The 25,020-nt window shown below is 36.7% G+C and overlaps 2 protein-coding genes across 2 annotated transcripts; one reads left to right on the top strand and one right to left on the bottom strand.

Moving 5' to 3' along the window:
* The first annotated feature begins 616 nt into the window (after positions 1-616).
* On the top strand, positions 617-1,546 carry LOC125399470 (olfactory receptor 5W2-like). Its single transcript, XM_048432881.3, has one exon. It carries the CDS (start codon positions 617-619, stop codon positions 1,544-1,546), a length of 930 nt encoding a protein of 309 aa, XP_048288838.3.
* Positions 1,547-6,208: 4,662 nt separating this feature from the next.
* On the bottom strand, positions 6,209-23,998 carry LOC125399471 (olfactory receptor 5W2-like). The gene is made up of 2 exons (XM_087903821.1): positions 23,989-23,998; positions 6,209-7,143 (listed from the first exon to the last, which is right to left on the bottom strand). Exon 2 carries the CDS (start codon positions 7,136-7,138, stop codon positions 6,209-6,211), a length of 930 nt encoding a protein of 309 aa, XP_087759947.1. The 5' UTR covers positions 7,139-7,143; positions 23,989-23,998.
* Between the last annotated feature and the right edge of the window lie 1,022 nt (positions 23,999-25,020).

Genomic DNA, 25,020 nt, shown 5'->3' with positions numbered 1-25,020 from the left:
TGTCTTAGTTGTTACTAAAAAAATTTTTGTTTTGCATTTCTATAACTAAGCCTATTTATTAATTATGAAAGTTATTATCAATGACTATTTATAAATCAATTGACTGATTTAAGCTCATTTGATTGTTCAGAAAACAAATAATTAAAATAATTTGTGTTTTAATACAGTAAAAAACAGAAATAATATTCCCTTCATGTATAATCTGTGTCTCTAACATCTGTGTTAATTTCATTACATTATTATTATAAAATATCAAATGAGAATCAATACAACTAAATCAATTTCTTATAATAAGTACTAAATCAATCTCTTATAATAAGTAATGCATGTAATGTTGCTTTATGTATATTACAGAATTGGCAGAGACTGATCAACATTCAGTGGTGCATAGACTCATCTCAGTTTTTCATCTGTCTATCTCAGATGATGCCAATATTTTTCATTAAAAAAATAGGTTAAGAAAAGATTGCAGGAAAGAATCAGTAGTCTAACATTTCTATATAATAAAATGGATGAGAAATAACTGAATTGTGATATATTTATTGATAACCAGAAGTAAAAATTCATTTGTATTTTCTTTCTTTTTCTTTCCTCAAAAGTATAGACAGGAAGAAAAATGAACATAGGAAACTGCTCACTGAATGAATTCATTTTCGTGGGAGTTACTAATAATGCTGAGATGAAAGGGACGCTGTTTGCCATATTTCTACTCATCTATCTCATCAACCTTTTGGGGAATCTTGGTATGATCATTTTGATCAGAGTGGATCCACAGCTCCACACACCGATGTACTTTTTTCTGAGCCACCTTTCTTTCTGTGATCTCTGCTATTCCACCGCAATTGGCCCCAAGATGCTAGTAGATATCTTTGGCAAAAATAAATCAATTCCCTTCTGGGGCTGTGCTACCCAGTTCTTCATCTCCTGTACCTTTGCAGATTCTGAGTGTGTACTCCTGGCAGTGATGGCCTTTGATAGGTATCAGGCCATTAGCAACCCTTTGCTCTACACAGCAAACATGTCCAGCAGATTGTGCTCCATGCTCATGGCTGCGGTTTACCTGGTGGGGACATCAGATGCTTTGATACACACGACTTTGGCATTCCGCCTATGTTTCTGTGGGTCCAATGAGATTAACCATTTCTTCTGTGATTTACCTCCCCTTTACCTGCTCTCCTGCTCAGATACTCAAATAAATGAGCTGGCATTATTCACCATTTATGGTTTCCTTGAACTGAGCACCATCTCAGGGGTTCTTGTTTCTTACTGTTATATTATCTCATCGGTCTTAAAAATCCACTCTACTGAGGGGAGATTCAAAGCCTTCTCCACCTGCACTTCACACTTGACTGCAGTTGCTATTTTCCAGGGAACCTTACTCTTCACGTATTTTCGTCCAAGCTCTTCTTACTCCCTCGATCAAGACAAAATGACTTCTTTATTTTACACCCTTGTAATTCCCATGCTGAATCCATTGATTTACAGTCTGAGAAACAAGGATGTGAAAGAGTCTTTGAAGAAAATTAAAATAAACAAATGGCTTTAAATATTTTTTTCAGAATTATCACCACTTTTCTTCATTCCTGTGCAGTTTTGGCTACTCATCATGTTTTCCAGATTGGCCCTTGAAAACCCCTTGCTTCAAGTCTCCCACGTCTGAGAATACTAGGATATCCCAGCTAGCCTGTCTTTGCATTACATTTTATTAAATAAAATGTGAAGGTATCTATATAATTACTTATAATTTTATTCTTCATTGTCCTCAAGTCTCTCTTTGAAACGTTATTTTAATAAGCAAAACTTATGGACACCTACCAGTAATCCTAGAATGTTACAAGTGGTAAGAAAATTCTATGTCAAAATTTGGTTAGACTTCATAATTGGATTCTGAATTATAAACTATAAACATTATGCTATATTGTTTTCTCTGTATTATGGGATTTTTAATGGTGAATCATCTCTTCATCTATGATCATAAATGTTGTTATGAATTGTTAGTAATAGACATAAATTTCTCAAGCAAACTTGAGAAAATATAGCTTAATCAGTTTTAAAATTGTCGTAGAATGAAGCTTGTACAGAAAAGTTCTAGAGTTTATATTTAAGTGTAGTTTTCAAGAGACCAGCAGCAACCTTAAATTAGATACCCTGTTTCATACCTAAAGATAAGCTCACTGAAGAAAAGAACAAATTCTAGTCGGAGCATCTGGAAATTACAAAACTCTTATAGGTTGCAAGTCCATTTCTTCTTTAGAGTTAAAGATGTGCAAAGGAGGTTAAGAAGAAACAAAAGGGATTTCACAAAGTTAACCATGAACTGTAGCTGGTATCAGCTTTCTTGGTAGCTTCTCTACCCATCCATGCCCACTTCATTGTAAGGGCTAATGCTCCCTTTGGTAGGTCATAAATAATTATCTTGCAAAGCCATTATTATCTATCACTCAATTTCTCTTAGATATTCATTTTCAATTGTGGATATCTTTTGCTCAAAGACTGTCTGTCGAATTTATATTATAAGCATCTGAAAAGTATATTTGATATGACATGTGGAAACAAATAAAAGCATCAATTACATAATAAAGTAATGATTGGGTCCATCCAAATACACGCATGAAGAAATGATTTTCAGGTAAAGCAGAACTGAAAATGCAGATTCATTAACCAGTGAATTGTTGAACAATTCTTTTAAAATACAACCATGTGAGACTTAAATAAGAAAGTAATACTAATTAATGAATTTTTTCTTTTGTCATTCTTAAACAGATTTTTATATTTTATTGACTTTATTTGGGTGGCAGTGCAGGGCTAAATATGCTGAATTGAATAAAAATATTGCTGAGATACTGGCTAGCATGGTAGAAATAGTAGCAAGCTGTATTATCGGCTGTAGCAAGATTGAAAATACAGACTCATTAACTACTGAATTGTTGAATGATTCCTTTAAGATACAACTGTGTTAGATTAAAATATGAAAGAAATACTGATTAATGAATTGTTTCTTTAGTGGTTTCTTAAGCTGATTTTTATATTTCATTGGTTTTACTTGGGTGGCAATGCAGGTAAAACTATGATGAATTTAATGAAAACATTGCTGAGATACTGCCTAACATATTAGAAATAATAGCAAGCTGAAAAGATGTCAACGTGTTCGCCTTACTCAAGGGCTTTTTTTAGAATGACCTAATGTCTAGTACATATAAATATATTATACATCACCTTTCCTACCACTCAGTTTTAGACTGTTTCCATTTTCTCTCAGTGTTACAAGCACTCTGTTTACTTTCTGATCTAATTGTATCATACAAAGCAAGTAGACTTACAGATTGATGTATCTAACTCAGTAGTATTTACCTACAACCATCAGTTTACATTTAAAAGGGAAGGTGTTGTTTAGAAATGACAATACAGGAAAGAAATTAAAAACAGAGAGATGGCTCAGTGGTTAAGAGCATTGCCTGCTCTTCCAAAGGTCCTGAGTTCAATTCCTGGCAGCCACATGGTGGCTCACAACCATCTGTAATGAGGTCTGGTGCCCTCTTCTGGCCTGCAAACATACACACAGACAGAATATTGTATATATAAGAAATAAATAAATAAAAAACTTTCAAACAAAAAAGTCCTATTCAAAGTAACAAAGCCTCTGAAGTTGTGGTCTATAGTTCTGTGTAAGTTTCAGATCAAAAACTAATCTGTGAGAACTTCATTTTGAGTCACAAATTCTTTTAAATGAATCCAAGGGTCAGAATTTCAACCTCAACTTAGAGGCACATTATAATAATTGACTCATTGTATTTTGAGACATCGATGACATTACTTTTCTTTTCCTTTTGTTCACATGTTGTACATAATACAATGAGATTAATGTGTATCTGAATTGACTGTTCAAACATATTAAAATTCAAATATCCCTTGAGAAGACTAAAGGTAACCATTGACCTGTTTTCCTCTTTTAATCTGTGACCTAATAAGTTCCAATACATTTTGCATAATCTTTGATATAATTGAAAGAATGTTTGCATCTTCAGTATCTTTGTATATATGTTTTCCAGTATAGTGTTTATTGGAATTCCTGTGTGCAGACTAGTGGATCTCTGAGACTATTTGTTTCTTATTCCTTTCCCTTTTTTATTATTTGTTTCTTTTATCCTGTTCTGATCTTTTTTAATTTATTTGAGTATATTTTATTTTTATCCCTTAGAAACCTGTATTTTTCATTTATTTTACATACTGACCACAGTTTCCCCTACCTCCTCTTCTTCTGTTCCCTATTCCAACCTCCTATCTATCCCTCACAGCCCCACCTCCCACATCAACTCCTCCTCCACCTCAGTCTCCTTTCAGAAAGAGACAGGCTTCCCATGCGAGTCAACAAAGCACACCACATCAAGTTGAAGTAGCACCAATCTCCCCACTTTGCATCAAGTCTGTGCAAAGCATTCCAGCATTAAAAATAAGTTCCCAAAAGCCAAGTTAAGCACCAGGAACAGGTCCTGATCACACTGTTGGGAGCCCCACAAAAGGATCAAGCTACACAACTGTCACACTCATGCAGAGATCCTAGGTCATTCCCATGTGGGGTCTCTAGTTGTGGCTTCAGAGTCCTTGAGCTCCCAGGAGCTCAAGTCACTTCTTATGGGTTACCCTCCTCTGACCTTGACACCCCCTGCCTTTTACAGAACTCCCAGATGAGTTTGGCCCAGTGGATGAAGGTTCTCCGATGACAATTAGGGTTGTTACCAATCAGTGTAGGAGAAGGGCAGTTTCAACACCCTCTTTACTATTGTTAGGAGTCTTAGCTGGAGTTATCATTGTGGATTTCCTGTTTGATTTCTAATGAGAAACACGAAGCAGGTAGATCCTAAAAGGAGGAGAGGTGGAGAGGACCTTGGAAGAATAATGGAAAGGGAAAACATAATCAGCATAAATAATATGAAAATAATATATTTTCAACAAAAGAAAAAAAAGAATAAATTGTGATGGAAAATGATGTCACCCCGTCTTACGGCCACATTCAATGTAAGAACCACATGTCCTTGGGAACGTGATTTGCTGCTTTAGTGCATCAGTAACCTGACACATAAAGATGGAAAAGACAATGGAGAAGAAGAACAGGAAAGTTGTTTACTTTAAAAAAAATGAATATTTATTTTTAGATCATTACATTTCTATCAAGTTGCTTTATGGACTACTTAAAAGCAGTACTATGTGTACATATTAATAGATGTATATTTACTTTACTAATGTTATAAGCTTTAAAATGTTATAAGCCTTAAAAGTCTATGTTCTGACATTTTATTTTATGACTTTTTTTTCCTCTTTGTCTCAGACACAACTGAAGTTCTTTGATTAACAGAGATGATATGCTGAGAGTGAAAACATCTTTATAGATTATACTACAGGTACATATTTAAGAAACTGAATAACAATAAATACTTGATTGAGGATGCAAATATTTTGTACAGGAGAACATTTCACTGCAATTGAAATAGAGAGAATGGAAGAAAAGTAGAGGGCTTGACAGTTTGTAACTCCGGTATAGAAGAATTTTATAGCAGAATCCTTTAAATAGCTTTTTTTAAAGCAACATATGTCAAAGTTCTATAAATTCTAAATAGTATGGACTTGTTCACATCTAAATAATTTCTTTAATAATAAACTCTATGATACATTTCCTCCCTCTACCACACAGGCAGATATTTAGTTATAAGAAGAAGCAATTCAACCCAAAGTCATTGAGCTGCCCACATGGATATGGTATTTATTTTTCCTGAAGAGAAGTTCATGTGTCTTTGTGTCTTTTTCAATTTTGGATTCACCTGTTCATAAACACAAAATTTAGAGTACTCAGTTTAATTCCACTGGCATATACTCATTCTTGAATAACATTGTTTGTTTTTGAAGAAATTCAGAGCACAAAAATGTAGAAAAATGAAATAAATCACATACTGTACATTTAAATCTAAACAACAAAATAGAAGAAGAATCAGAGTTGATTGGTAATAAAAGTTTCATAACATGAAAATCAAACATTAGCAAAATACATTATTACAGTAGGATATATTTAGAATATAAAACAATTATTTAGATATTAGAATATTCTAGCAACACTTCGTAATCTTTAACAAACCGATGTTATTGATTCACATGAAAGATAGAATAATAAACCTCAACTATCATAAATATGCTTGTGTAAATGTGAGGCATTTTCTTAAAGTAATCTTTTATGTCTGAGCCTGCTCAAGGCTTCTTTTACATCCTTGTTTCTCAAGCTGTAAATCAGAGGGTTTATCATGGGGATAATGAGGAGGTAAAAGACTGATGTCATTTTGTCTTGATCTAGAGAGTAGGCAGAGCTAGGTCTAAAATACATAAAGAGCATGGTCCCCTGGAAAATCCCAACTGCAGTCAGGTGGGAGGCACAGGTAGAGAAGGCTTTGAACCATCCCCCAGTAGAGCTGATCTTTACCACAGATGAGATGATGTAGCAGTAAGAAATGAGGACTCCTGAGATGGTGCTCAATTCAATAAAACCAAATAGAGTGAATAATACAAGTTCATTGAGCTGTGTGTCAGAGCAGGAAAGAAGTAGGACTGGAGGTAAATCACAAAAGAAGTGATTAATCTGAGTCGAGCCACAGAAACATAAGCTGAATGCCAATGAGGTATGTATGAAGCCATCTATAGTTCCTATCAGGTAAATTCCAGTTAAGAACTGACAACAAACTTTACCAGACATGTCAACGGCATACATCAGAGGGTTGCTGATGGCTTTGTACCTATCAAAGGCCATCACTGCCAGAAGCATGCACTCAACATCTATAAAAATAGAGACAATCAAGAGTTGGAGAAAACAGCCAACAAAGGAAATTGAATTTTCTCCAAGAAGGTCTATCAACATTTTGGGGCCAACTGCAGTGGAATAGCAGAGGTCAGACAAAGAGAGATGGCTGAGGAAGAAGTACATTGGTGTGCGAAGCTGAGGATCCATTCTGATTAATGTGATCATTCCTAGATTTGTCAGAAGAATAGTAAAGTAAATAATCAGAAATACTATAAACAAAGTTACTTTCATCTCTGGCTTGTTGGTAATTCCCAACAGAAGAAATTCAGGTGCAGATGAGCAGTTTCTCTTGTCCATTCTTCCTTATGCATGATCTAAATAGTTAAAAAATTCATTAAGATAATGAATTTTCTAAGGGTTTTATTTCTTTTGGATACATAATGCAGAAAATGTTCACATTCTTAGGCATGCACCAGGTGCACATGCACACTAAGAAAACAGCTAACATAAAATGCAGTAGTAATATAGTATGATTATAGAAAAGTCGTCATAGAGGAGAATCATTACATTGACTTTTACATCCATGTCTACATCCATCTATGTATGTATCTATGTATCTGTCTATCTATCTATCTATCTGTCTGTCTATCTATCTATCTATCTATCTATCTATCTATCTATCTATCTATCATCTATCTATATATCTATATGTCTATCTACCATCCATCTATGTATCTATCTGTCTATCTATCTATCTCTCTATATATATATCTACCTATTTATCTATCTATCTACTTATCTACCTATCTATCAATTTATGTTTTTAAGACATGATTTATATGACTTGTTTTTATCTCCATCACTTATTATTCAGTAAAATGTATGAATAAAAAATGTTCATTTATGATCTTACATAGTGTGAAAAAAGTGACATATTACAGACAAATTATGCCATAAGATGTAATTTATATATAGTCTTATTATAGTCATAATCAGTATCATTATATTTTTATATTGTACATTATAAATTTTATACCTATCTATTCATATTAGCAGACAGTAGATTAAGAGAGTCAGGGTATTATTTCAGTTTCTGAAGTGTTTACATAAAGATGAAAAACAATTTCTTTTTACCTATCATTCACCACCAGCTACTGCCTTTATAACCACTTTTATTTACTTAAATATGCTCAGCTGACAAAACCTTTAACAAATAAACTAGAACTCGCAAGAAGTGTCAACAGTTGCTTACACTGTTAAAAAGTATTTTTGCTTAATTTAACTCTTAACTTTAAGATATAGATGCAAATGTGAACTAATTAGCGAAATTGTACAGATAAAATTCTTATGTATTTAGGGTTTACATGAGCAGTTCTGTGTAACATTTTGGTTATTTTTGTGCTTTATTATTTTTACACAGAAAAGGGATGGAGGAGAGAGAGAGAGGGAAGGTTGACAGAGAATGAATCACAGAATAACAGTTTAAAGAGATGCTTGATATTCTTTATATAGAACAAATAAAGAAACAAATTCTTAAACATATAATAATAAAATGTTGCCTGTAGATACTAAGTAGAACTTATATAACTACTTAAGCAGGAATAAAGCTAATTATTCATTCTTTCTTGAACTTCAGTTCATGTCTAGTAAAGGCTATAATATATTTTTTTGTATTTTTACAAATAATCTCCCACCTGTGACAAGAGGGTCTTCCTGTCCTTACTGATGTACTTGAAAATAAGTTCATCACATTTATTTTCATCTGAGACTGTGGAGATTTAATTCTCCTGAGGCTCTGACTCTTCTGAGTTATTCCAATGTGATTAATTACACTCCTCTCTCAGTGTTTTTCTTGGGAATATACAACCAATGCACCTATAGTTATCATATTCACTGCTTATCCTTGTCTCCATTTTTAGAATGACATATCAATGGTGATAAAATTTTTTTTAGGGATTTTAGTGAAATCATCATTCAATGAAACTGAAATTGAACTTTATAAGTCTACAATCTTCCTTATTTGTTTCGATTCTTCCATGTCCAAGGCAATTTCATCCACAACCTATTTTAAAATGTGCTAATGTGAACTGTGAAAATAGTAACATTCCCACCTCTTCCTTCCTCCCTTCAAGCATTATTTCCATGTATCTCCTTCATTCTCTTTAAAAGTAATGGCCTGTTTTCTTAATTATTGTTACACACATGTACACATATGCACATGCAGGTGCATGTGTGTGCACATGTGTGAGAGTTCACAGTTTTGAATCCATTCTATTTTGACTAAAGGTCAGAGAATTCAAACCTATTCTTGCTCCTCTAGGACAGATCACAGGATATTTGGACAACAGTGTGGCTACTGGATGTCTTGCTACTCAAAGATCAAACAACAGGATGTTTAGCTTAGGGCATGGTTACTAGGTGTTTTGAGATGTAAAGGGTTAATTAAGCTTACTTCTTCCTTGTATTATGGGAAGGAGTCTTTTGTTCTCCCCTTTTAATTGGGGAACATAAGGGCTATGAGTAATAAACCTGAGGTAGTTACAGTATTCCCTGGAAGCCCTTCCAACTCTGTCTTCTGTCTCTTATCTATTTCTTTCCTCAATCCTCACTTCCCTTTTCAGGAACATGTGAACAAGTTGACCAGTCCAACACAAAGGCATGCTTGAATACAGAAATTTCACCTGCTCTGTCTGCATACCATTATTTGTATGCCTCCAGTTTCAGGACTGAATATTTGGTACAGTGTAGCTAATTATGTCTTTATTACTGAGGAAGACTAATTTTTCCACCCTCCAAATTCTTTGTTTGCTTCTTGTCCAAGGTTTCTGCCCTACCTGTTTCCCACTGTTCTTAAGTCCTAAAGAAATCACACAGAGGTCTATAGTAACTATAAACTGATTGGACCATAAGCTCAGGCTTCTTATTAACTCTTATAACTTACATTAGCCCATTATTCTTGGCTATGTTAACCACCTGGCTTGGTATGTTTTTTTGGTGAGGCAGTCACATCTTGCTTGCTCTGTGGCTGGACCAGGACTGCAGAATAGGACTTCCTTCTTACCATAATTCTCTTGTTCTCATTGACCCACCTCAACTTCTTGTTTGGTTGTCCCACCTCTACTTTCTGCCTGGCTAGTGGCCAATCAGCATTTTTTTAAAGTATAATTGACAGAATACAGAATACAATTTTTTTTCATATTTTGTTTTTTCAAGATAAGATTTTTCTGTAGCTTTGGAGCTTTTCTTGCAACTTGCACTGTTGACCAGACTGGCCTCAACTCATAAACATCTTCTTATCTCTGTCTCTCAAGTGTACACTCTCAGCATTCTTCAGTTACATGTATTTCTTTGCTTAGTGTTGATGCCTCTTGTGATTTCCTTTGTCAATATTTGCATGTCTACTGGTGTATTCCTTATTCAGGTCATGTTTATCCAGTCATGTTAGTGACATTTTATGAATATAGGTCCTGACATTTCTAGGAGATGCAAAGACAAAGACAAGTCCTTTTTTAATTTGAGTTTTACAATCTTTTCACCCCTCTTTCACAATGATTCCTGAGTCTGAGGTGCGGGAGTTGTGCTGTGGTTGATTCAGTTGAGATAAACCTACACAGTTCTCCATTTTGATTTTTTTTATAATTTTCTATAATTGTCTCTGCTACAAAGATAATTTACCTTTTTAAAAATCATTTGTCTGATTTTTACTCCTAATGTTCTCTGCCCAAGAAACCAAGACCTAGATTGGTTGTAATAGTATCAAAGAGTTCCCCAATAGCCTGGATTGGTTTATTTATTTGGAGATAAACTGACAGTAATGATAGCAATCTGCAGTCTTCTGCATGCGCTAGGAACCGGAGCCAAATCCAGTAGAAAAGGGGGCATACTTTTCAATTGCACCTATAATATATGTGGCCACACCCAAAATGGGCCAGTATCTTAAAAGTTTTTGACTGAAAGAGTTCTCACAACAGTTGGTTGTCCTTTTTCAGTGCTGATGGTATGAGAAAACCCTACAGTGTGTCTGATAACTATTCTTTGTGGAAACCTGAAAAACTCTTGAGTCTCATATCCAAATATGACAAGTGCATCCATAGAGGTGTTCACACAAGAATAAAAGTACCTTATACACAAGCATATAGTAGTATCATCTTTGACTCTAATTTCCTTTGCTAGGGATACCTAGAGCAGTGGATAACACCATTTATATGCAGCGGGGTTGTATCATACCTTCTACTAAGCAGCCTCCCATATGTCAATATCCTCTGGAAATGCTGGCCAAACACAAATGTATTTCCACAGGCCTTAGTTGTCTAAGAATTCAGTCAAATTGAAACCCAGTTGCCAATATCATATTTTATTGAGGAGAATAAGTAAAGAAAACCATTTATCTTTCCCCACCAGAAGAATCTTATCAGTGAGCATGATATAACATTCTTAAAGAATAATCACTTCAATGTGGGAAAAAAAATGTGCAGTATCACTAATTAACCCACCGTTGTGTTTGAGTAATATATCAAAGACAGGGAAGTGACATCACATGGAAAATAAGAAATTATCTCTTTAGATCTCCAGAAATTAAGTTGATGCTTCCTATTTCTACTATTCACTATTTCTGTATTAATCACAAAGTATAGAGTTGTAATCCAATTATTTGGACATAAAGAAATTTATTCATCTTTTTCAAATATTTATGATCCAATGCAATAATGAAATATTAAAATATTGGAATATCATTTTGTACATATAAACTATAGTGCCCAGAAAATCTAAAAGCACTTAATATTTATTTCCTTTGCTTTGTAAATTAAGATTGGAGTAGACTGTAATGCACATATATCCAAACAGATCATAACATTTCATTCTTGTATTTAGTATCTTCAGGAACAAGAACAAAGAAAAGAGTCATAATGTACAAACACAAAATTTTATGGTTAACGCCCTAAGTGTATTTGATGATTTGACACTTCTACTGTCTTTATGACACATATAAGAGATGTTATTTTAGAAATTAAATGTGGAAGAAAATAATAGGAGGAAATAATTGAAAAAGATAAAAAGAGTGATTTTAGGGACAACAAAGTATGTAATATTCTGTCTGATTAGGACAACATCTGTCAGAGTTTCCATGTCAGGCATTAATTCCCTAAAGTATTACACCAAACAATATATTTCTCATTACAGCAAATTCATAAAGATGATCTTGTAAATCAGGTATGTTTTGTTTTATAGTTTGAAATCTCTCTTCACTTATTGCACAATCATTTTAATGTCTAATTTTGACTGCCAGTTTGACGGCTTTGAAATCAAGTAAAACTAAAGTGTCCGGGTATGCTTGTGGGATATAGTTTCAATTATATCATATGAGGTATGAAAGCTCACACTAAATTTGGGACAAAACTCTGGTGACAGTCCACCTAAAATGGCAGTGATGAAGGTAGATATATGCCTGATTGCTCTTACTTCTACAGGCAAGTTCATCTATCCTGTTCCTGAGGCATTCCTTCACTGGCAGCCAAACATGCTTCTTCAGATTCGAATGGATGATAAAGACCAGCTGAAACATTCAGCTGTGTAGATTAAACAAATATCGGATTCTTTCAGTCAGACACACCCATTCTTGAACTATTTGCACCACAACCTGTATGGCAGTATAATAATTCCCTTCTGGAATAAATATATGCAAACACACACACACACACATGTATGTATGTATGTATGTATATATATATATGTATATATATATACACACACACACACACATACATACATATGTTCTCTCTGTTATTTTCCTCTTCCTCTAAGGAAGTCTAACTAATGCAATTACTTTCACAGATAATTGGCTATACATATATGTATACAAGTTTGGTTTACATGACATGGTAAAGTAGTATGTGTTCATAGAATATGGGTTATTTCCATGAATACATGTCCAAATCTACAAGGACATTTACTCAACTGTGTTCATAGCAGCAGTATTCATAATTTGTAGCATGAGGGGGCTTGTTGGGGTTTCTGTCCCACCCGGCACCCCAACAAGTCGGCAAGTTCCAAAGAAAATCACGCACAAGACTCCATAAGATTATAAACTGATTGGCCCATTAGGTCAGGCTTCTTGTTAACTCTTATAACTTATATTAACCCATTATTCTCATCTATGTTAGCCATAATGGCTCCGTACCTTTCTCAGCTGGACATGTTACATGCTGCCTCTTCGGTGGTCTGCGCAGGAGTGGCTGAGGGAGCTTTCTCCTCTCTAGCCTTATCCTATTCTCATTGCTCCGCCTCTACTTCCTGTTTGGTTGACCCGCATATACTTCCTGCCTGGCCAATCAGCATTTTATTAAAATACATGATTGACAGAATGCAGATAATTCTCCCGCACCAATAATTGCCAGAACCTGGAAGCAACCTAAATGCCCCTCAACTGAAGAATGGATAAAGATAAAGAAAATATGGTGCATTTACTCAAGAGAGTACTACTTAGCAGTAAAATCAATGACATCTTGAAATTTGCATGAAAATAGATGGAACTAGAAAAAAAGACATCTTGAGTGAGGTAACCCAGATAGACAAACATGGTATGTACTCACTCACAAATGAATAACATATGTAAAGCAAAGGAAAACCATCTTATAATCCATGATCCCAGAGAAATTTGTTTACAAGGAAAACCCCAAGATAGACTTACATGGATGCCCCTGAGAAGGGAAAAGAGACAAGATCTCCTGAAAAGACTGGGATTATGGTGATGAGAAGGAAAGGTGAAAGAGGTAGAGGGGGGACGAGAGAAGGGAGGAGAAAATGAGGGAACAGGATGATCAAGAAGGGGGAAGAACAAGGGGAAGGGCAAGGAAAGAAATATCTTGATTGAGGGAGCCATCAAAGGGCTCGCCAGAAACAACACGGCACTAGAAAAAATCCCCAGGAAATCACAAGGATGACCCCATCTAAGGCTCTAAGCAATAGTGGAGAGTATGCCTTAACTGGCCTTCTTCTGTAATCAGATTGATGACCACCTTAATTGTCATCATAGAACCTTTATCCAACGACTGATAGAAGCAGATACAGAGATCTGTAGGGAATGACTGGGCTGAGCTTCTAAAGACCAGTTCAAGAGAGGGAGGAATGATAACATGAGTGAAGGGGTCAAGACCATGATGGGGATACCCACAGAAACAATAGACCTGAGCTAGTGGGTACTTGCTGACCCTGGACTGATAGCTGATAGTGGAGTAGCTTGCATAGGACCAAACAAGGCCCACTGAATGTGGGGGATAGTTATGAGGCTTGGGCAGTCTGTGGGGCCACTGACAGCAGGACCAAGATTTATCCCTAGTTCTTGAACTGGCATCTTAGAGCTGATCTTTTTAGAGTGATACCTTACTCAGCCTAGAGATATCATAGAGAACCTTGGTCTTACCTTGAAGTGGACTCCCTTTCTGAGGAGTAGATCGGGGGTGGAGTAGGGTAGGATGGGTGGAGGGTTGGGAGCGGGAACCCAGAGAGCTATGTAGCTCCTGTTCTTGTGTAGAACTTGAGTTTACTTCTCCACACCCACACCCATGCAAGGTGGCTCACAACTAAATGTAATTCAAGTGTCAGAAGATCTAATGTTCATTTCTGAAAACCTCAGTGGTGGTAGACATTCATACATAGGAGCATATACACAAGTGAGCACACACACAGACATCCATAAAATTAGAAATACCCTGCTAACTGATAACTGTTAGGAGATGTATCTGTAGCCAACTAGAAAATTCCTCTCTAGTTTTTACTAGTAGGAAAGCATAATCGAGAGAACAGAAAACTTATTCCATGTAAAGATTTTGGAACCTATTCTAGGAAGGATCTCCAAAGATCCAAACAAGTACTTGGAAAAAATCTCCAGTAAAGTTACAAGTGGCAAATCTTTTGGAGACAGAAAGTAATTCGATGTGAGCTTGAAGAGAGGCTCCAGAACTGACTCCACAAAACACATTAACAAAAATCTAGAAGGCACCCTGAAAGCTCATGTGGGCTCAAAGTCACAGCAAATCAATTGACAACTGATCTCTCTGAGTGTGCGATGATCCTGGACTGTTATAAGTGATGGTTTTTCCATGTCTTCCATCCAAGTGGAAACTAAAGATTTAGCATCCACTAAGAGGTCACAAAACTCCATCAGCTCATCACAGAAGCTTGCCTTTCTTGATTCAGCACTCACCAGGCCCTGGAGGAACATATTGTATGGTTTCCAGTGAAGCACGGGTGGGGCAAACCCCTCAAGATGCTCAAGCCCATAAATAAAAATTTCTTTAAGATGAAAAAAGTTGAGTTCTTGCCCATTGCACTGTGACTCGCTGCCCTCAACCACCTCTGTGTCTGGGAGCAGTTCAGCTGTTGAAGTAGCCAGGTTCCTTGGAAAACAATGCCAGACATGTTTGAGGGAGGTGGTAATTGAATATTCTTCTCCATTACTAGGAAGACTTCCTTGTCTCCTCTCCTTCCTGTGAGGATATTGAGAGAACCCCAGGAACATTTCCATCTAGTGCTGACCATGAGCCTTCACAGGCCCTGCCAACCTGTGAGAGTTATCCAATAAGAGGCTAGAACTAATGGGCCAGACAGTGTTCAAATGAATACAGTTTCCTTGTAATTATTTTGGGGTATATGCTAGCCAGGTGGCTGGCAGCCATGTGGCAGACATCGGCCCACCATTCCTTTTTCTACACATTGGCCCTCCAATATGGTAACTGACTCCACATAAAACCTAAGAGGTCTTAAAAAGGAATTCTAGACACAAATATAGAGTTTAAGCTTTTTGCTCTTTGTGGGTTGCTTGCTGAAGAGAGAATTTCCTGTCTCAGCAGTTTTATAAAAAAATAAGCCATTCCATTTTAAAGTGAAGCTTCCTGGACCCTGCTGCCAGTGCAAACTCCCAGCTAAGGAGCATATGTGGGCCCACTTGGGGTCGGGAATAAAGTAGCTGAGACCATGCCCATGGCTCAGCTCTTCCTGTCTGGTTAGGCAATGGGATCAGGTCAACTAGTAAGTGGTGGTTTTGAAATACCAGTTTCTGGACTGTGCTGCCATCATTTTCTCTGTCTGGCTCATGTGGGAGACAGAACATTTAAATGGGGTTTTGGAGTAAAGTGCTATGATTTGTTTGATGGCAACGAGACTCGCTGTGTGCCTTAAAGGGGGGACATTGCGTGTTGCAGCTTAGAGGCACAAGCAGCTCTGCCATACTAGTGGTGCAATGTGCAATGCTCAGAGGTCCGAGTGGCTATGCCATGTTGGACTGGATGGAGCAAGCCTGCAGTGCCTGTTTTTGACCTAGAAATGTTACAGCTTAGATTCTTAAGTGTTTAGTGATTTAAAAGCACAAAGCAAAAAAGTTCCTGGACAGCAAAGAGTTAGACAATGTAATAGGACAGATTCAGACATAAAAGACCTTGAAATGGGTTATAGCATTAGATAGACATACGTAGGCTTGGGAAAGAGAAGAAAAAGAATATAGAGAATAAAGTTAATGCTTTTAAAAAAGGGTAAAGTCTTTAAAGAGACAGAGTACAAATAGTTATAGATTAAAAGAAGAAAAAAGCAACATAAAAATGAAAAATTCACAGAGATTTTGGAATCTGTATATTATTGTATTTTCTTTCAATTTTTTTGACTGTGAAGGAGCTAAATACAGAGAGACATTTTATTGTGTGATCTGCTAAGCCAATCCAAAATGTGTATTATAAAGCTATCTTTACTTCAAAATTTGGATCTAAGGATATGATGCTTTGGAAAAGAGGTTCTTCTTTTGTTTTCATAGAGGATGAGACCCTGTAGATTGCTTCTATCCCAATATGGTATGATAGACCAAGCCCTCCTGAAAAGGTTGCAATAAACACCCTCAAAAACTTACTTTGCCCAAGTGCTGACTGAAATGGACAGGATACACCATGAAAGACCTGATTAACAGCGCCCCTACACAGCAGAGAGAAATAAATATGTCCATATTCACAGATATTGCTTATAAATGTTCTTTTACATTAAAAGGGGAATATGATATAGATATGAATAATTTGCACTGCTATGCATTTTAAGGTCAATTTTGTTATATGTATATATATTTCTAATATTGATTAAGGTACTAAAAATGTAATGTATAATTAGGATATATAGATTGTTAATGGATAATCATCAATAATAGTCAAGCTTGTAGTCATGTTAGTTACATTTTCTAGATATATAGAGTTATATTTCAGTTAAATAGGCATTCTTCATATCTTTCAAAGACTACAGAACATGACATTTTAAATGCTTTAATAACTTATGGCTTTTCATGACAATAAGACACATTGACTTCTGGAAGCAACAACGTATTACAAGAGGAAGGGTTAGGGTATAGGGTTTAGGGTTAAGGTTTAGGGTACACTTAGGGTTAGGATTATGGTTGGGGCTTAGGGTTAGGGGTTAGGTGTTTAGGTGATAGGGGTTTAGAGGTTAGGGTTAGGGTTTTTAGGGTTAGGGTTATTAGGGTTAGGGTTTAGGGATTATGGTTATGGTTAGGGTTAAGTAGTTAGAGTTAGGGTTAGTGGTTAAGGTTAGAAATTGTGAGGCTGTGGATTCATTCTGAGTTAAGAAAAGTCAGTTTTCATCAAGGAAGACCACCTGAGAAATCTCCAGTAGGAACAGATGACCCGGATGTCTGAGTTCTACATCCAGAACAGATTCAAGACTGATGCCTGAGCCAAGACTCAAAGGATACTTCAGTTAGGACCTTTTTATAATTTCAAATTTTTTGCATCCCCATAAGATTATTAGTGCCCCCCAACCAGCCAGAAGTAGCCTGGAAAACTATGCCGACATTCCCCCCAAAAAATGGACTTTAGATGTTCTTGCTTTCTTAAAATATAAAGAGTGAGAAACACCTTGGGTCATGGTGTGTAGCCACCCTTATTGTTAACATTTTTTTTAAAGTTTATTAAATTATAAAAGTTTCCATTTCTGTCCCTCCTCCCAACACCCTCCTACTTCCCCCACTCCCTCTCCTCCTCCCTCTCCATCCCTAAGAGTAGTCAGGGTTTCCTGCCCTGTGGGAATTTCAAGTTCCTCCCCCCTCCCTACAGGTCCAGGAAGGTGAGTATCCAAATAGACTGGATCCCAAAAATCCAGTATATGCAGAGGAAACAAGTCCCAGTGTCATTGTCAATGGCTTTTCAGAAAGACTCCGGGCCAGCCACATCCAGAGAATCTGGCCACATTCAGAGAATCTGGTTAGATCATGTGCTCGTTCAGTTCCAGTCCAGCTGGCCTTGGTGAATTTTCATTAGATCAGTCCCCTTGTATCAGTGGGTGATATTGTTAACAATTTTGAGCAGCCTCTAACTCCCTGACCTTCAGGCAAGGTGAAAACAGGCTCACATTTTTGGGCTTTCACAACGATATCATTTTTCTCATAGCTGTAGGTATCTAGTACACTTTCCCTTCACAACTATATGTATGGCCTTACTTATAGTCAGGATAGCACTTTCTTCATAGCCCTAAGTATCAGGATACTTTTCCTCCACAGCTTTAGTTATAGCCAGACTTCTCAACAGTCAGGATTCCTTTCTCCTTGTAGCTGTAGGTATCCAGTATACTTTCCTTTCACAGCTGTAGGTATGTCCTGACATGACAGTCAGGATACCTTTCTATTCAGAACTGTAGGTATGCAGGATACCTTTTCTCCACAGCTTCAGGTATAACCCAACTTAACAACAGTCATCCTAGCTTTCCTATTAGCTGTAGATATCCAAGATTGCAGTCAGGGACTGCTTGTTTGTTCCTGGCCGCCTAGATCCAACTAATCATACGGAAAGTATATTAATTACAAAACTGTTTGTCCTATTAACTCAGAATTCTTATTAACTAACTCCTACATCTTATGTGAACCCATTTCTATTAAACTTTATAGTGATACAAGGTTGTGGCTAATGTGTTAAAGTTGTGTTCTGGTGTCTTTCTACATCAGCAGCTACATGGCATCTCTTTGACTCCACCTACTCTATATATCTCTTTCAGCCTGACTATATTTTGTCCTGGTATAGGCTGAAAGAATTTCTTTATTAACCAATGGTAATAAAACATATTCACAGCATACAGAGGGGAACCACACATCACAGGATACCTGCCCTTCATAGCTGTAAGTATAGACAGTCTTCTGATAATCAGGATACCTGATTCCATACAGCTGTAGATATCCACACTACCTTCCTTTCTTAGTTGTAAGTATAGTCTTACTTTCAACTGTCAGAATAACTTTCTCTCCAGATCTATTCACTTGCACTATGAATTTAAATGATAATGTAGCCTTCTTAGATTTTCTTTCTCCTCGGTTAAATAAAACACTGATTCAAGTATAAAACTTTATTGAATTAGTTCCTTTTCTGTTGTTGTGATATAATGTCTAGGTCAATTTATAAATTTTAATTTGACCCCTGGTTTCAGAGAAATATGGGATTACCATGAATGTGGCATGGCAACTGGTTGTTGGTGTATCCCTTCATTCTGTGATTTGATGACAGGTCATTTAAAAACACATACCTCAGCTGGAATTAGAGGTTCATAACTGTAATCCCAGCACTTAGGAGCCTGCATTGGGCAAATCTCTATGTATTTGAGGCCAGATTGGTTCCTATGGTAAATTCCAGGGCAGCCATGGCCACGTGGATACATCCTGTCTCAAAAGAATTCCAAAAAGAAAAAAAATCATATCTCATTATGGAAATTTTCTTAATATAATGTTAAAGGACTCTCATGGGTTCCAACAAAAGCTTTTGTTATTTTTACTCACATTAACAGAACTGTGTTAACAATGAAAATAAGGAGTAATATAAAGAGTCCTTTCACAAAGGTATAGAAATCCATTGACTCCTTTGACAACCATCTAGAGGAACTTTCTTCACCTTCAAGTTATAGGAAACAGAAGGAACACTGCAACTTCTTCATCTTCAATATTATAATGACATATTTGGGACCTGGATTATTGGCTCCATAGTACTGCTTCTCTTGGGTACCCAAGTTTGATTCCTAGCACCATCTCAGATTGGTCAGAGCTTCTTGTATTTCCAGGTCCTAGAGATCTGGTGCATTCTTCTGGTCTCTTAGGGCACCAAATATGCAGATGGTGAAAAGAAAGGTATGTGTGTGATTCCATATTGTAAAAAGGGTTTCTTCATGCATCTTAAAATAGAATGAAATTTAATATAGGTGTGTAAGTTTTCCATTAAGCATACCAAGTGCATGCCAGGTACTAGCGGTAACCAAAAGATGGTGTCTGATCCCCTGAAACTGGTGGTACAGATAGTTATGAGCTATCTTGTAGGTACTTGGAATCAAAGTCAGGTACTGGTAATGAGCAGCCACTGTTCTGAGTGCTGAGCCTTCTACTCAGCCCCCATGAACATGTCATTAGTAGCGGTAAGATGTGAGTGGCTGATCTAAGATGAAATCTATGAAGAAAGTGGCTGATGATCCAGAAGAAATAAAATAAAAGATTGATTGCATCAGAAACTTAGACTTGGTGCTTAAAGAATTTTCTGAGCTCAAAATTCCATAAAATGAGGGTAAAGTACAAAAATGATCAGGAGGAAAACTGACAATAAAAATCTTAATAAGGTCGTTGACCATTTAACCAAAGCCAAAATAATGAGTTTGTCTCCAATGTAGTAAATAGCCATCTATTGGAACCCATAAGCTCACATGTCAGATGGACCCCAGGTTTTTACCTCCTGTGAAGTAGAGAAAAGGAACTTACAGGCATAAAGTCTGACTTATCTAAATGGAATCATATTGTGCTTCCCTGATGCCTACAAAATCTCCAGTTAGGAGTTTTGAATGGAGGTGACCAGATGACATTTAGGTTGTGGGGAGATCCTGAGACTTGAACTGAAGTCACTGTAAGGCTAAGTTAATCAGATACTTACATGGAGCTGTGGTTGAAAGAATTGTTAGGGAGGAATCTTTGCAAAAGCCCAAGGATCAAATGCCAAAGAGCAGTGCATAGCGTGCACTTAAGTAAGTTGGCACCATCTGTACTCTGTATCCACTCTACTTTGGTTGTTCAGCCTCCTTCAGGTCTTCCACTATTTACTTTTTTGGCAACTTATGTAACTGTAGGTGACAGTATCCTACAGCCCCCATTTTTCAGTCTCCATGGGAACGTAAAGGTCTTTAGTCTCCACCCCATCAATCCTCAATACTTGTCTGCCTGGCAGGAATAAGGATATTCTAAGATACATTTAAATTTCTCCCTTTGGCTAACAACTAGTGAAATAATACACACTATGAAATTCGAGTTTCCCTGGGAATTTCACTGGGGAAAATGACTGACTCCTCCAGGTGAGACTGTGTCTACTGAAGAAACATTTACTCCTTATCTGATCACCTTACAGGAGAGATAGGAGCTGAGGTTTGGGGAGGGTTTTAGAGATGGGAATGCTTTCATTTTATGACTTAGTTATGTTAACTTAGTTGTGTATATCCCTTGCCATCTATCTAAAACTGTTAGGACCCCAAGGATAAATTAATCACCTTATATCTTCATCACTTTTCCAAATTAGTCACACCAAAAAATATTATGTTTATATTACTTTTATTAATAATTTGTTCTTTTTTCTTTCCTATTTCTTTTTACCTTAAATAATAGCCTGATTATGAATCTCTGGCTGTCTTGGAACTCAGTGTATAGACTAGGATCTTGTAGATAATCAGAGAGATTTGGCCACCTTATCTCCAATGTACCTGGATTATAGTTGGGCACATCACAGAAAACTAAATTAATACATTTTTGTTTGTTCAAGACAGGGTTACTTTGTGTATCTTTGACTGTGCTGCAACTATTGTTGAGGACCAGTCTGACCTTGAATTTATAGAGCCCTACCTTTCTCACACTATGTATTCTGGAATTGTTTTGAACACCTAATCCTGCTTCTGTTACTCAGTGCTGGAAAGAAAGTCCTGCAACTGCTTCAAGGCTGGGCCTTAAGTGGTCAGTGAGAAGGAAGATAGATGAGTGTCCTCCAACTAATCTGTATTTTATTGTGAGCTTGCAAATAAAGAGGGACTCATGTAAGCATTGAGTTCACTGAAAAACTATAAATCAGGTATAGTCCCAGCACAGGGAGGTATGGGCAAGAAGGAGCATGAAAGCATTCCCCCTTAGACCTTAGCTCACATAAGAAAAAAGTAGTGAGTCAATCAATTTTACATGATTGCTAAATGTTCTGACTGCCCATTTCTTACATCCACAGAGTAAGGAATCAAGAATTGGGATAAAGAACCAAACTTATGAAACCAAATTACAGTGGTTGCACTAGTCTGACCAAAATAGAACTGAATAAAATAGTGTGGCCCTGCCTAAAAGAACTGTTATTTTACATATTTAAGATGTACAGCCTGAGGTAAAATGTGTTACTAATACTTGATGTGTTCTATTATAAATTACTGAACTTTGGAGTACATGACCATAAACCTGTTTCACTTTTTTAGATTAATTTTTGTGGCTTATAATTATATCATTTACATAATCACTTTCTTGCCTCTAAGACATTCCAGAAATTAGCAAAATCATGAATTTTGATTAATCAAGGGTTGCTGTTTGAATGTGACCTATATTTGGTTTCAGAATATCTGAGCTATGAGGGAAAGGGTTGATTACACTGGTCAGTGACTCTGTAATGGAACACACACACACACACACACACACACACACAAGGGACACCATATTTTGGAAGAGGAACAGGAAGTGCTCTGAGAGACTGGAAGAGTTTCTAGTAAAATACCAGTTTTCCAAACTAGAGCTCTGTCTTCCCCTAGGGTGGAATGGCAGAGCTGGGAAGGGCTGTACTGACTTAATCATTTGATTTCTGCTCATCTAGTAGGGGAACTGCTGCTGTCTTGAGTCTCAGCTGGGCAGTTCTTGCTATTGAGGGATTCTGGTCAAGCCTAGCAATCAGGAGCAACAGTGGGAAGTAGATTGTGAGCCATGAGGGAGCCAATAGGGAGCCATGAGAGTTGTTTTTCTTATTCACTAAATTGTGTAGTTGATTTCTACATCCAGTTCTTATCCCACTTTCCTCTGAAGAGGTAATACTACCTACCATTTTGGGATTGGGGCAATGACTGATCTGATTTGTTTCAGCTGAATTTGGGGCATCAGGTGTTAGTATTATGATACCCTTCCATAGAGCTTCTTATAAAGACCAAACTCTCAGATGTACACAGAGTTGTCTGAAAAGATGTACTGTTTTCTGGAAAACACTGACTTATCCAAAGTCTATAAGACATTCTTGATGGGCTCACAATATCTTCCATCTGTTAGATGTTTCCATTTAACTTCTACAGTTGGTCTTCAGAGTGATGAGCCCACAACCAACTGTCATATCCTTTTATACCTGTTTCATCAGCCAAAAGTCAGCATGATGCTTTTCCCATGTGGCTTCTGGATAGGGAGAGAAGAGGTATTTAGGATCATTTAATTTGGAGGTTAAAACAATCATGGGCCCGTCCTTCTTTGCTGTGTGCAAAGGAGCCAAGTTCTGATGTCTCAAATCTGTACAGAATCTTTTTATTAAGAAAATATTAGTGAGATTTGCTATCTAAATAATATCTCAAGTAGACTTACATCTAATGTCTGTGGAGTGTGAACTCTTGTGTTGTTACCAGTCCTCTAATCCTTTGATTAAATTTCTTCTTGAGTACTGAACAATGTATGTTGCCAGAATTAATCTTTCTTTTTGTGTTGTCAAGGCCAGTTCAGCATCTAGTTTGTAGAGGTCACTTGTCCTTGGAAGGAATCTCAGATTCTTCAAGTCTCTCTATTATCAGTTTTCATCAATGTGAGGATAAGTCAAAAGCTTTGCTTTATTTACTGTGGCTTTCTTTGAAGCATTGAAGAAAGCTTTCCCACATTGAGCCTCCTTTTGTAGACTTGATAATGATTTCAATTCATTGATTGGGTTATCCATGGCCTCCATGAATAGCACAATAAATGATAAATAAATAGTCTTTGTTCCTAGGGTCCTCACTGACCTTGTATAGAAATGAGAGAAATATTTTGCCTTTTGGTCCCTCTAATGACATTAGAATAGCCTCTAAGAATGATTATTAAACACCTAGAAGATTAGTTTTATACTAGTTTTGTACTTTTACTACTTTATAATACTTCAATAGTCAGATACACCTCAGTAAACTTTGTTTGACATACCTTTTAGCCAGTCCTTGAAATAGCTGGAATCTGACCTTGCAAAGTTTAATAAATATATGATCCCTAAGTCTCATCCTTATGTACCTTAAACAACTTACTCAGACCTTCATAGTTTGTAAAATCTTTCCAGTCTTCTTTATCCTGGAGCAATCCAGTCATAATCATGTTCATATATCTAAGTTCTTTTCTACTATGGTCATTTACACATTTATATTATTCTAACATGTTCTTTTTATGTACTGCTTCCTTTTTCTAATACCATGAGAAGTAGGAACATTAACAAATATGTTTATGATCTGCTGTGAGAATTTTCTCCCCTGTGAAGGAGGAGGGAGCAATTTCTATCCTATAACCATAAGCCCCACTGAAGATACAAAGTACAATTTCACCAAAGTCCATCCTGGTTAATCAATGAGTTTTTTGAGCTTACTTATTGATCACGGTTCAAAAGGAACTTACAAGGGTTTTGAATCTGTGGTTGTTTACATCAAAATGGCCCCCAAAGTACAATGAAGAGTTGCACTATTAGGAGGTGTGGCCTTGTTGAAGTAGGTCATAGTCATTTTCTGCTGCCTGCTGATTTGGATGAAATCCTGATTAACGTACTACTTGTCTTTGGAGTATTTCTGAGGCAGCCCTCCCTCAGTTAAGTTCTACTTTGTGTGACTCACTATCTCCTAAACATTGGTCAATCCTTTATATTACCATTTCTACTCTTCTACATTGTGACTGAGAGGTGAAGTTCTACACAGTACATGAGATTCTGATTACGACTTCCACAAATTAACTCCAAATGGACCTTACACCTAAACATCAAATGCTAAGTGCAGAACTTCTAGAAGACACTTGAGACCAGGCCTCTCTGAGTTTGGCAACCTGCCTAGGCTTTGGGTTGTTTCTCTAAGGCCCTGATGTATAGAGCAATAACACAGCTCTGTCTCTAATATTGAGAATAAACTGGGGAGCGTTAGTAAAGATGTGGGACAAGGCCTTTGGAAAAGGGTTGTTTCCAATCTTC

This window comes from Myodes glareolus, chromosome 3 (assembly GCF_982192425.1).
Source record: "Myodes glareolus chromosome 3, mMyoGla1.1, whole genome shotgun sequence".
NCBI classification, from domain to species: domain Eukaryota; kingdom Metazoa; phylum Chordata; class Mammalia; order Rodentia; family Cricetidae; genus Myodes; species Myodes glareolus.
The sequence above is the reverse complement of the archived record's forward strand: the minus strand, read 5'-3'. Positions and strand labels throughout refer to the sequence as shown.